The sequence below is a fragment of the Protopterus annectens genome, chromosome 7.part0, assembly GCF_019279795.1.
Source record: "Protopterus annectens isolate FY-2018-M chromosome 7.part0, PAN1.0, whole genome shotgun sequence".
In the NCBI taxonomy this organism is placed as follows: Eukaryota; Metazoa; Chordata; order Ceratodontiformes; family Protopteridae; genus Protopterus; species Protopterus annectens.
The window spans coordinates 1,081,311,004-1,081,324,535 of record NC_056739.1 but is presented as its reverse complement, the minus strand read 5'-3'; the positions used below and the strand labels follow the sequence as shown (position 1 = coordinate 1,081,324,535).

At 40.3% G+C, this 13,532-nt stretch overlaps 1 protein-coding gene across 1 annotated transcript in view; it reads right to left on the bottom strand.

Moving 5' to 3' along the window:
- Window positions 1–13,532, bottom strand: part of IQGAP1 (IQ motif containing GTPase activating protein 1) — a 1,927,315-nt gene that overhangs the window by 1,320,819 nt on the left and 592,964 nt on the right. Inside the window, exon 10 of the mRNA XM_044076373.1 lies at window positions 8,097–8,260. Within this exon, the coding sequence (XP_043932308.1) occupies window positions 8,097–8,260 (164 nt within the window). The remainder of the gene's footprint in view (window positions 1–8,096; window positions 8,261–13,532) is intronic.

The following is a 13,532-nucleotide window of genomic DNA, read 5'->3' as shown; positions in this document are numbered from 1 at the left end:
TGTAACCAGTTTAGAGTCGGACGTAGAGCCTGCAACTCTCACCATGAGGGTTCTATCGATGAGCCAGTTGGCAACCCATCTCGTGACATAGGGGTTTATGTTCAAGCTGGTGAGCTTGTCTATACTACTAGAATAAGGAATGGTGTGGAAAGCCTTTGCGAGGTCTAGGTAGGCTGTGTGGACCTCCTTTCCCTCGTCTAATGCCTTGGTAACAGTCTCAAAGAAGTCTACCAGGTTTAGGAGGCATGATCTGCCCTTAAAGCCAAACTGGGTAGGGTCCCGGGTTTGGAGGTTCCCAATGTCTCTGTTAAGGAGTTCCATGATGATGCTTTCCATAGCCTTGCAGACCAAGCTAGTCAGGCTTATAGGGCGATAGTTCCTGGGGTCCGTTGTGGCTCCACCTTTGTGGAGCGGGATAACTGTTGCTGTGCGCCACGTCACACTAACTGGTGTTTGTTCTTTTTTTATTGAATGAATTACCTAAACTAAAATTAAGGTTATCCATGTTAAGGTGCATGTTACAAGTCTTTGCTCCCACTCACACTAACTGGTGTCTTCTTTTTTATTTCTGTTTCCCTCCCCAATGTTGCATACAACTTCAATGCTTTCAGAAAATTAACTTTTAGGATTAAGGAAAAAATCTTTGGCTATCTTTAAATACAAATTGAACCCTGTTCTACTACATTTAAATGCATTAAAGTATATGGGTTGCTCTCTCATATTCCCTTCCCATAATTTCCAACTTTATTTTTCACTGAAGCCACTGGGGATGCATAAGCCAGTGCATTTCTTTGTGCCGGTCCCAAGCCCAGATAAATGGGGAGGGTTGCGTCAGGAAGGGCATCCAGCGTAAAATTTTGCCAAATCATCCATGTGGACAACAGTACAGATATACATACTGGATCGGTCGAGGCCCGGGTTAACAACAACCGCCACCAGTACTGCTGACCAACAGGGTGCTGGTGGAAATTGGGCTACTGTTGGCCGAAGGAGGAGAAGTGGGGGAATACATGCCCGAAGGCAGGTAAAGGCTAGGACTGTGGTAGTGAGGTTCGGAACTTTGAATGCTGGCAGTATGACTGGTATAGGGAGAGATCAAGGAAGGTTGGTATATTGTGTGTGCAAGAGAACAAATAGAAGTGGAGCAAGGCTAGGTGCATCGGAGGCGGATTCAAATTGTTTTATCATGGTGTGGATGGGAGGAAAAATGGTGTAGGGGTTATCCTGAAGGAGCAGTATGCTAAGAGTGTTTTGGAGGTGAAGAGAGTGTCGGACAGAGTGATGTTTATGAATCTGGAAATTGATGGCATAATGATGAATGTTGTTAGTGCATATGCTCCACAAGTTGGGTGTGCGATGGATGAGAAAGAAAGATTTTGGAGTGAGTTGGATAAAGTGGTGATGACTGTACCTAAGGTTGACAGAGTGGTGATTGGAGCAGATTTCAATGGGCATGTTGGTGAAGGGAACAGAGGGGATGAGGAAGTGATGGGTAGGTATGGTTTTAAGCAAAGGAATGCAGAAGGTCAGATGATAGTGGATTTTGTGAAAAGGATAGACATGGCTGTGGTGAATACACATTTTAACAAGAGGGAGGAGCGTAGGGTGACATACAAGAGTGGAGGGAGATGCACACAGGTGGATTATATGTTATGTAGAAGGGCCAGCCTGAAGGAGATTGGAGACTGTAAAGTGGTGGCGGGGAAAAGTGTAGTTAGGCAGCATAGGATGATGGTTTGTAGGATGACAATGGTGATCAAGAAGAGGAGGAGGAATGTGAGGGCAGCACCAAGGATCAAATGGTGGAAATTGAAGGGTAACTGTGAAGTGGAGTTTAGGGAAGAGTTAAGACAGGCACTGGGTGGCGGTGAAGAGTTACTGAATAGCAGGGTAACTACAGCTACAGCAGAGCTAGTAAGGCACATGGCTAGAAAGGTGCATGGTGTGACATCTGGAAAAAGGAAGGAGGACAAGGAGACCAGGTGGTGGAATGAGGAAGTACAGGAGAGTATAGAGAGAAAGAGGTTGGCAAAGAAGAAGTGGGATTGTCAGAGAGATGAAGAAAGTAGACAGGCGCATAAAGCAGATGAGGTGCATGGCAAAGAGAGAGGTGGCGAAGGCTAAGGATAAGGCATATGAAGAGTTGTATGAAAGGTTGGACACTACGGAGGGAGAAAAGGACCTGTACCGATTGGCTAGACAGAGGGACCGAGCTAGTAAAGATGTGCAGTAGGTAAGGGTGATTAAGGATAATGAGGGAAACGTACTGAAGCGAGGAGAGTGTGTTGAGCAGATGGAAAAAGAGTACTTTGAAGGGCTGATGAATGAAGAGAATGAGAGGGAGAGAAGGCTGGATTATGCGCGGATAGTGAATCATGAAGTGTAGTGGATTGGCAAGGAGGAAGTAAGGATAGCTATGAAGAGGATGAAGAATGGAAAGGCTGTTGGTCCAGATGACATACCTGTGGAAGCATGGAGGTATTTAGGTAAAATGGCAGTGGAGTTTTTAACTAGATTGTTTAATGAAATCTTGGAAAGTGAGAGGATGAATGAGGAATGGAGAAAAAGTGTTTTGGTACCAATTTTTAAGAATAAGGGTGATGTGCAGAGCTGTAGTAACTACAGAGGGATTAAGTTGATCAGTCACAGCATGAAGTTATGGGAAAGAGTAGTGGAAGCTAGGTTAAGAAGGGAGGTGATGATTAGTGATCAGCAGTATGGTTTCATGCCAGGAAAGAGCACTACAGATGCAATGTTTGCTCTGAGACTGTTGATGGAGAAGTACAGAGAAGGTCAGGAGGAGTTGCATTGTGTCTTTGTGGACTTAGAGAAAGCATATGACAGGGTGCCTAGAGAGGAGTTGTGGTATTGTATGAGGAAGTCGGGAGTGGCTGAGAAGTATGTAAGAGTGGTACAGGATATGGAAGAGGGTAGTGTGACAGTGGTGAGGTCTGCGGTGGGAGTGACTATGCGTTTAAGCTGGAGGTGGGATTACATCAAGGATCAGCTCTGAGCCCTTTCTTATTTGCAATGGTAATAGAGAGGTTGACAGACGAGATCAGACAGGAGTCCCCGTGGACTATGATGTTTGCAGATGACATTGTGTTCTGTAGTGAGAGTAGCGAACAGGTGGAGGTATACTCTAGAGAGAAGAGGAATGAAGGTCAGCAGGACTAAGACAGAGTATATGAGTGTGAATGAGAGGGAGGATAGAGGAATGGTGAGGATGCAAGGAGTAGAGGTGGCGAAGGTGGATGAGTTTAAATACTTGGGATCAACAGTTCAGAGTAATGGTGAGTGTGGAAGAGAGGTGAAGAAGAGAGTACAGGCAGGATGGAGTGGGTGGAGAAGAGTGTCAGGAGTGATTTGTGACAGACGAGTACCAGTAAGAGTGAAAGGGAAGGTCTACAAGAGGGTAGTGAGACCAGCTATGTTATATGGGTTGGACACAGTGGCACTGAGAAAAAGACAGGAGTCAGAGCTGGACATGGCAGAGTTAAAGATGTTAAGATGTGCGCTGGGTGTGACAAGGGTGGACAGGATTAGGAATAAGTATATTAGAGGCTCAGCCCAAGTTGGAAGGTTTGGAAACAAAGCCAGAGAGGCAAGATTACGTTGGTTTGGACATGTGCTGAGGAGGGATGCAGAGTATATTGGGAAAAAGATGCTAAGGATGAAGCTGCCAGGTAACAGGAAAAGAGGAAGGTCTAAGATAAGGTTTACGGATGTGGTGAGAGAGGACATGCAGGTGGTTGGTGTGATAGATGCAAGATGCAGAGGACAGGAAGAAATGGAAACAGATGATCCGCTGTGGCGACCCCCAACGGGAGCAGCCGAAAGATGATGATGATTTTTCACTGAATTGATTACCACAGAACCTTTACATTTTGCAATTCCCTCAGCAAGGAATGCTCAGAACTCTCAAGATAAATTGCTTGCATCTACAGAAAGTAGTCAGCAATGAGAAAACATTTATTTGTAACATCTCTAGATACATGAATGAATCTTTACAAATTTCAATCTACAGATTGTACAGCTGCCCTCCTCAGGTACAGACTTCCCACTGAGAACATCTCCTAATGGGGGGGGGGGGGGGGGGGAATAAGCGAATATCTTTGCAGATACAAGGAACTTAACATTGTTCATGGCTTTATTCATTTTGTCTTGTTTTTCAAGCCTACTTGCTTAAAAAAACTCTAGTTAGCTTAAAGAACATTAATATAGACCCTCATAAAAATAAGATAAATTGTCTTAACTCTACATATAGTATAAATCAGTGACTTTAGACCCCAACCTCCCAAGATATCATATTAACCTAATCTTGCCTCAGTCCAGCCCTTCTTCTAGTTATACTGTAAAGTCTAGTTCTTACAAATAAAAAAAAATACATGTTTACTTTGAACCTCAAAACATGGAGGAAAATGGCCAAAACTCGAACTCAAACCAGTAACAATCAGGCAGTAAGAAGGACTAGTCCAGCGAGTCTCTTAATACACCACCGGCGTTTAATACAAGACAGACTACATACATCGAGCCACAATGTAGTAAGCAATACTGAATCATATTAATTCATCACCTGAATGCTTAAGTATAAAGCAACACATTTAACCATCCTGTCAGCTTCGTATTTGAAGATGGCAGTAAGCTGTTGGTGTTCCACATTTTGCCCATCTGTTCACATCCTGGAGATGGAAGGTTGATAGATATGACAGAGATACCTTTCTTGCAGAGGTCAGAGCAATCAGTAGAACTGTTTTTTACTTTAAGAACCTGGAGTCATTCAGGTTAACTGGTTCAACTGGAATAAGTAATTGATCCCAAGGAGAGGACACTGTTTTTTGGATGCTTCTTATGCAAACCCCCTCAAAAATATTTTGAAATGAGAATGCACTGAAAGAGGAGGATCCATGGGCAGACATGCTGAAGTGGTTGATATATAAACCTTGATACAGGAGTAAGAAAGGCCATAGGATTGTTGCAGCTCCCAAATATTGTAAGAACAGAGAACAACTAGCTCTGAAAAGGTGCTGGTTATGTTGCTGGCACCAACCAGAAAACCTTTTCCATTTGTTAATACACCATTTTCTAGTAGTAGGCCTTCTTGCCTCCATTTGTACCTGCTGCAAGTTGTCAGTAAGCAAGTGGCTAAAAGGAACTGGGACCCTATCATATAGGCAGTCAATCGAAGTTGATTGGTGCTGGGGTGTATCAAACACCCTTGTTCTTTGAGAAGATCCAGACTGTGAGGAAGCTTGTGTTGATGCCCCTGGCCATTTCCAAAAGGGCAAACCACAGCTGCCTGGGCAGGACAAGAGTCACAACAAGTTATTGGGGGATTCCTTCTGAATCTTCAGAAGTACCCTGGATATCAGTGGAAAGGGTGATCAAGCATTCAGAAAAATTCCTGTCCAAGGAAAAGAAAAGGTATCTTTCTTCCAGCCTTACTGCATGGAGACCTGAAGCAGAATCTTGCCAGTTAATTGTTCAGAGAGTACACAAAAAGGTCTACTGAGAAACTATTCACAAATGGATCAAATCTTTAAAGACTCCCCCCAATCATATAGTTTCCATTCATGAGAGTCAGCCCTTGTCCTGCTCAACTTGCCTGTTGCACAGTTTTGCTCTAATGGAATGTAGGATGCAGACAGAGTGAGATTTTGCTGTGATGTTGTATCCTAAGCTAACATTGTCTGTCTGCATTGGGAGTATGACCTTGTTCATAAAGAGGTCCCAAAGACCAAAGATGACAGAGTTGAGTGCTCTTATCAGGGAAAGTATCTCTTATATTTATGTGCTTGCATCTGTCCTTGGTGTCCCACACACCTTGTACTTTTATCCCTCCTGAAACAGCTCCCAAGAAAATTCTGAGGCATCTGTCATGGATGACTGCTTTGGGAGAAGGAGAGACCAGAATTTAGGGATGTCTGTTGACTCCACCAACTGACGTCTCTTCAAAAACCATGGCACTAGAATCTGAAAATACATGGTGTTGATGCTAGGACCAGAGCTACTTCAAATTCCATTCTATCATTTTCATTTAGAGTCTTGCTAGGGGTATCGTGAGAATCACAGAAGCCAAGAGTCCCAAAATCCTGAGGTAATCCCTCACACAGAGGCCAAAGTCTGACTGGAAAAAACAAATATATCTAGATATTCTTTTGGTTGTGGAAGAAATGCTCTTTTGAATTGTGGTGTCTACCTGCCATCTCAGAAACACAACCCTGTGACACAGTCAAGAAAGACTGAATGTTCTCTTGTAATCCTAGTTTATCTAAGAGGTCTCGCACCCAACAGAAAGATTCCCGGCACTTTGAAAAAAGACACTGCATGGATAAGAAAGTCATTTAAATACAGAAAAATGTGCATATCCTGTAGCCTACATTGAGCTTTAACTGCAGCTAGACATGTTGTGAACACTTAATGCACTGGACAGTCCAAATGTTTAGGCAGACAACTGAATGTGATCCAGACAGAAAACCTTAAACGCCTGAAGTTTGGATGAATACAAATGTGATAAGCATCTTTTAAATCTAGTGTTGCCAGGCAACTTAAATGAGGAAAAAAGATGCAACAGTTTCTGAACTGACACCATTTTTTAAACACCTTTATTGAATTATTACTTTTGACATTGGCAAATTTATATTTATACAAAAGTAATCAAACTGTATTAACAAATTAACATTAACAAACATCATACTTTGCATACACTGCTATACATCATATAACCTAAGCAACATTACATAAATTATTCAATTCCTGCCCCCTTTTTTTAAGGTAAGAATCATCTTTATTAAACCATCACGACATATGCAATCATACATTTAAATAAATGAAAACTAACCACACAGACACAAACCTAGTTGCAGCCGTTTTATATCACAAACCATACTGACACATTCCAAGTTGCAAATGTTATACATTACTTATACTCTACCCAATCATTTTCAGTCAAACATTACATAGCTCATTTAAGTCTTACCTTCTTTTAAACCTCATTTCTCCCCTGTATGCATTGTTTCCACAACTCCCATTTTCCTATGTAGTTTGCCCCTACCCTTTTCTAAAAGATCTCAATTCCAGTTGTTTTATCTTTGATACTACATTCACTATTTCTAATATAGTTGGTTTGGATTCCGAATTCCATTTTCTAGTAATTGCTTATTTTGGCAGCCACCATACTAGACACAAGGCCTTACCATGTCTAGGCAATTCCAATTTTGAAAGATCCAGACCTGGTTTTCTACGTATTTTCTTTGTCACTAAAAACACCCTTGAATAAAACCCATTTCCCCCTTGGGATGAAGGAATTGGTTCTATCACTTCCTGGGATAGCATGTGGTAAAGGATAACTGGAATCTGGTCCGGCAGAAAAGGAATTATCCCAGGGAAAGGAGGAATCTCCTCCTACATCAATCTGAACCTTGATAAATGATCTTCAGAACCCATTTGAAACTGTTGCCCAACAGCATAGTGGAGATTCAGACTTTCTGAAGAAAAAGGGGGCTGCCAGAGTGGGGTGGGGGGGGTCAAAGTCTCAGGCAGTAATTTTGACTTATTGGACTTTCCTAATGTATGACATTAATAATATTTCAAAATAAGTTTGTATTTTTTGAAATAGGATGTCTAAGTTAGTTACTTCTGCTGCCATTTTCTATTTTTTCTGCTTTTTAATATACGGTAATTAACTGGACATACAGGAATCGAAAAACTTCCACACACAGAAATTTTGTTTTGGGCCCACTATACCTGTTATAGTGGGCTGCTTGAAACTTAAGGGATACCATGGAGATTACTTAATTTGTATATAAACATTTGGAAACAGCAATCCTTATGTCAAGTTCTCATGTGCACTCATTAATGACAAATTTTTCTCTGCCAGTAATTACATAGCATGAGCCTGCAAATCTATTCTTCTTGCTCGTGACACCACTGTGTCTTATCCAGCATTTACTGCCTATACTTTTTCCGGTACATCTCTTCTCCTTCAAAGCATCAATGAACAAAATTTATTGCGCTATTCTCAGACAGCTCCCATCAGCAGTACGTAACACTGAAAAACCTTAACTATTAAAAAGAAATCAGAGAAATGACCATACCTCAGCTTTCTGCTCTTTATCGGCAATAAGTTGTTTAAGATACCAATCACAATTTTCACGTTTAAGTCCACGAAGACCAAGAGCAGGTGATGACAACTCTTCAAACAGTGCTGATGCATCTCTTCGCTCCAAGGCTTTATTAACTTTTTCCAATGCTGCCAGCACTGTGAACAAAATCACACATACATCAAACTCGAAGAACAGACTACCACAAAGAAATTAAACTGTACTCTGATCGGGACCAGTCAAGTTCATGCAAACGTTGTCTTTAAATGGAGATAATATCCACAGTCCACAGAAAGTGAAAAGATGAAAGACACAGAAGTGGAAATGTTAAGGGAAGAGACCTACAGGGCAATCAAAAGAAATGGGCTGTTCATAAAGAAAGTAAAGGATGACAGAGTTTCAAGTGACAAATAGCAAGCAATAAGAAGAGCAAAGCAGAATAACAGAGTGCAAGAAATATGAAAGAATGGAGTATGAGCAGTACAAAGACTAAGAATACAAAACGAATCAAAAACAGATAAAATGGATAAAAAAAACAACTATGAAGGTAGGTATAGAGCAAGCGATACAGAAAGAAAATACGAGAAAAGGACAAAGTAAAAAAAGTCAGTGAAAGCAATATAGAAATTTAAGCACTTTACGAAACATGAAGCAAAAATCAAGAAATGAAAAAAAAAATAAGCACAGTACATACCTGAGCACACAAACACACAATGAAAAATACTAACACCTTTAATAAGATTCTTGTAACAGCCAATCTTTGGGGAGAGGGTACTGTAACAGTAAATAACATCTGGAATTGGCCATCTTCTTTAGCTCATTTTCTAGATGGATTTTTTTTCCCAAGCGGTTGCTCTCTTCCCTGTAAGTGGCTGATAAAAGATTTGCCCCAAGCTAGGTGCTAACATAGGTGGTGCAAGTTTCTCTTGAACATCTTCACTTTCTCCTTCAGTTCAGCTCCAGAAACCCACACAGTAGAATGCCACTTGTACACTTAAAGCAATTTTCAATGCTGACCAGCACTTTATAAACCATGAATAAATACTGAGAAAACCTTTACGACTTTGTACAAATTACACTTTGGAAGGCCAAGTACACAGTCACCCAAACACACAAAAAATGCAATATAAGGGCATGCAGTAAGTATATTAGAAATTAATTGCGGTATTTATGTCAGTGTTGTAGACAGAAAATCAGCGCTATCCATCCATAAATGTAAATATGCATGTAGATCTTGAGTGTGTGCGTGTGCGCACGTGCCTATGTATTGCAACTGAGCATCTCATTTCTTTTAATCAGAGTTTGCTGGTATCACTTCATTGGAGGTTGCAGTACAGTGGGGACAGGGATTTATTTTTGTGCTATATAGCAGTAGCAGGGGGTTAATGGGGACTACAGAGAGACTTGCCCCCCTGTAAAGTTTTTTTTTCAGTGTTTTAAGTTTCAACCTAAAATTTTCATTGGTGTGGGTTTTGTGGAGTGTGCCATTCATGGAATGGTGGTAAAAACATATATTTTATACATACATGTATGCCAACACACACATGCCCGCTCAGCAAAGCTCTTTAAAAAGTAACAAATTCTAGTAAACTGGATAACAAATATGGAAAGATAAGTCATCTCCAAATACTTAGAAAGTTGCTCTTTATTATGCTCCAAAATTATATACAACTTCCCAAAAAGAAGAAAAAAGGAAAATTTGCTTCTAGTGACCTTTCACTGATTATCGCTTTCAATGGTAAAGTACCTTACTCTACAGTAATAGCTTTTTTGGTGGGGGGGGGGGACATTACAAAAGTAAATAACAGCATTTGGGTAGACTAACAAGCAATACAATATTAGCCCTAGGAGGTGGAAATTAACAAAACAAGCTCAACAGATCAGTACTGTGTTATGCTTGAATCAGATTAATTAAACTGATATATAGAACTGTTGAGGAATAATGACGTGTGTGTGCGTGTGTACATATACATACATATATATATATATATATATATATATATATACACATGTATGTACACGCACACATGCGTATATACACATATATAATGTGTGTATATCTATATATATATATATTATATATATATATATATATATATACACACACACACATATACATACACATACATACACGCACACACACATGTATATGCATGCATACATACATAGAAATAATTCCTCAGCTTGGGTAAGTAGCAATAAAACAAGTGAAAGCTGATGTGCATGTGTGACTACAGTATAAATTATAACAGTAAATAACCTTGCAAAACCATGGGTTTGTGTACAAAGTGAAAGGCCATAAAACTGGAAGCAAAAACAAGTCAACAAATTAAACAGAGACCTTATAGTCCTGTCCTGACACAAGGATGCACTTTACATTATATTAAATGGGCATATCCTGAAAGTGTGTCGATAAACATTCACAGAGAGAAACATAAATAGGTTCATAGCTATACACTATGCCAATGGTCACAAGGGCCATTATAAGCCTAGTCACGCAACCCAACCCAACCCAATTATGTCCCCATGTAACATGGACATCTATTTGGAGGGGGTATGTTAGGAGGTTGCTGTAGATTTAGTTGGGAAGGGTACATTAGTTAAGGAATACTTACTTTCAGCTTCTATCAAAGACATGAGGGCCAGACAGAGTGAATTTTCAATTTCCCATCCAATGGTCAAGGTTACCTTTGAATAGGCTTAGGGATGGATTCTGCTTTACTTGGATGGGGAGCCTAGTCCAGAGTGTGGGGATCTTTTAAGACACATCTGTCTCACCAGCATGTTCTACTTATGTTGCAAGCAAAGTTTAATTCTTTGGAGCTAGTGTTTCTAGTGATATTCATTCTGTGGATGTGCAAAAGGTCAATCAAGGCTAGATCTGATGATGCCTTATATGCCAGTCATAGCTCACCTCACAGCAACCCGTTGAGTGCAGAGTTAGGGCTTTAAGGCGATCTGTACAGGACAAATTAAAATCTAAACCAATGCACAAAAATTAATAAATTATATGAAAGAAAAACATTCATAATGTAAAACTAACTGGAGTGATGCATTCTGTGGAAAAAAATGAAGTAATGTGGAAAGCTTTGAAAGAGAAACTGTTAGAGTGAATAAAAATAAATAAAAATATTTAAACATCAGGCTCTACGATACAGCTGTGGTGAAAACGTATTTTAAGAAGAGGGAGGAGCACTGTGTGACATACAGGAGTGGAGGAAGATGGCAGACAAGATCAGTCAAGAGTGCCGATGGACTATGATGTTCGCCAATGACATTGTGATAGTAGGGAACAGGTTGAAGAGACCCTGGAGAGCTGGAGATATGCTCTAGAGAAGACAAGAATGAAGGTCAGCAGGACTAAGACAACATATATGCATGTGAATGAGAGGGAGGACAGAGGAATGGTGAGGATGCAGGGAGTAGAGCAGGTGAAGGTGGATGAGTTATATACTTGGGATTAACCATTCAGAGTAATGGTAAGTGTGGAAGAGAGGTGAAGACGAAAGTGCAGGCAGAGTGAAGTGGGTGGAGAAGAGTGCCAGGATTGATTTGTGACAGACAGGTACCGTTAAGAGTGAAAGGGAAGGTCTACAAGATGGTACTGAGACCTGATACGTTATATGGGTTGGAGACAGTAGCACTGAAAAAGAAACAAGAGACAGAGCTGGAGGTGGCAGAGTTAAAGATGTTAATATTTGCATTTTGTGCGACAAGGATGGACAGGATTAGATGCGAGTACATTAGAGGGTCAGCTCAGGTTGGACACTTTGGAGACAAAATCCAGAGAGGTGAGATTGTGTTGCTTTGGACATATGCTGAGGAGGGATGCTGGGTACATTGGGAGAAGGATGCTAAGGATGGAGCTGCAAGGTAAGTGGAAAACAGGAAGACCTAGGATAAGATTTACGGATGCCGTGAAAGAGGGCATGCAGGTGGTTGATGCGACAGAGAAAGATGCAGAGGACAGAAAGAAATGGAAACAGATGATGTGCTGTAGCGACCCTCAATGGGAGCAGCTGAAAGAAAAAGATGATGATCTAGGCATAAAAACATCAGGAGGAAACATTTCAATAAGAACAAGATAATCAATGAGAGAGACAAAAAATATAAGAAATGGAAAACAGCTTGAACTATAACTTTGAAAACTAAAATAAACTAGCTGGACAAACAAATTAAGCATACTGTGAGACAAGATAAAGAAAATTTTGAATAAATTTATATAAAAATATTGAGCATATCAGGAAACCATTTTCTAGATACACAAGATACAGAAGGAGTAAAGACATACACATTGATAAGCTATGTGTAGCTTCTAAAATGTATTCTGAGACAACATTTTACAGAAATATTTACAAATCTTATGCAAAACAGTTTGGCTCAATAAAGGGAGACATCCAGGTAACCTTACATACTGAAATCAGATTCAATTATATTGAAAAAACTATGCAAACTGAACCCAAACAAAACACAGGGAGGAAACAGAATTAGTAATGATGACTTGAGAACACTCTAGCAAGAACTTACAGTACCATATATCTATTATTAACTAGGTCGTATAAATATGGTGAGATTCTTTAAGATTGGAGACATGCACTTACAAATCCTGGCTTTAAGGAAAAGGGAAATAGGACAACTCTCATGTTGTGGAAAATTACTGGAAAAGGTAATATTGATAAGTTATTGTCAGAACTGGAAAGGCTGGGACCTGTAACCTCATGTGTGTATGTTGAAAACGATGTGTATGTTGCAAACGGATCTATTTAACAGCTACAAATGAAATTTTGCATTGTGGTGTAATTTATATAGTTTTAAATTCAGCATTTGACAGTTATACAAAAACACTGATCAAAAAATTAGAAGAACTAGATATCAATGTACTCTTAATAAGGTAACATGGCTTACAAGTAGGACATGGCAAGTATATGGCAACTGGACAGGTGAGATTCTTGGTTACAGTCAGTGTCCCCACAGGGTTCTATCCTAGGCCCACACTTGTTTAGATTGTATCTTTCAGATCTATCTTTTTCATCAGTGGTGTTCTACAGTCTGCATGCAAATGACTTGAAATTGAGGAAACTGACTACATGTGTTACAGATGGGGCATGTCTGCAAGAGAAAGACTAAATTGACTATTTGGGCACAGGAGAACAACACAGGTTCATAGGTAGGTATTAGGCTATCGGCCCGAGGGCCTACGTAAGCCTAGTCAACAAAGTCCCCTGGCATACGCCACCCAAGAAAGTTATTTTCCTGTGCCACTGTCGAGCAGAGATGCAGAAGTGATCCCTGGGGTGTATTTCCTATTTCCCATCCACTCATCAAGATTTTTCTTGAAGAGTGCTAATGAAGAACTTTGCTTGACATAGATGGGTAGCCTGTTCCAGAGTATGGGAAGTCTCTGGGACAGGAATCTATCCCTCCAACATG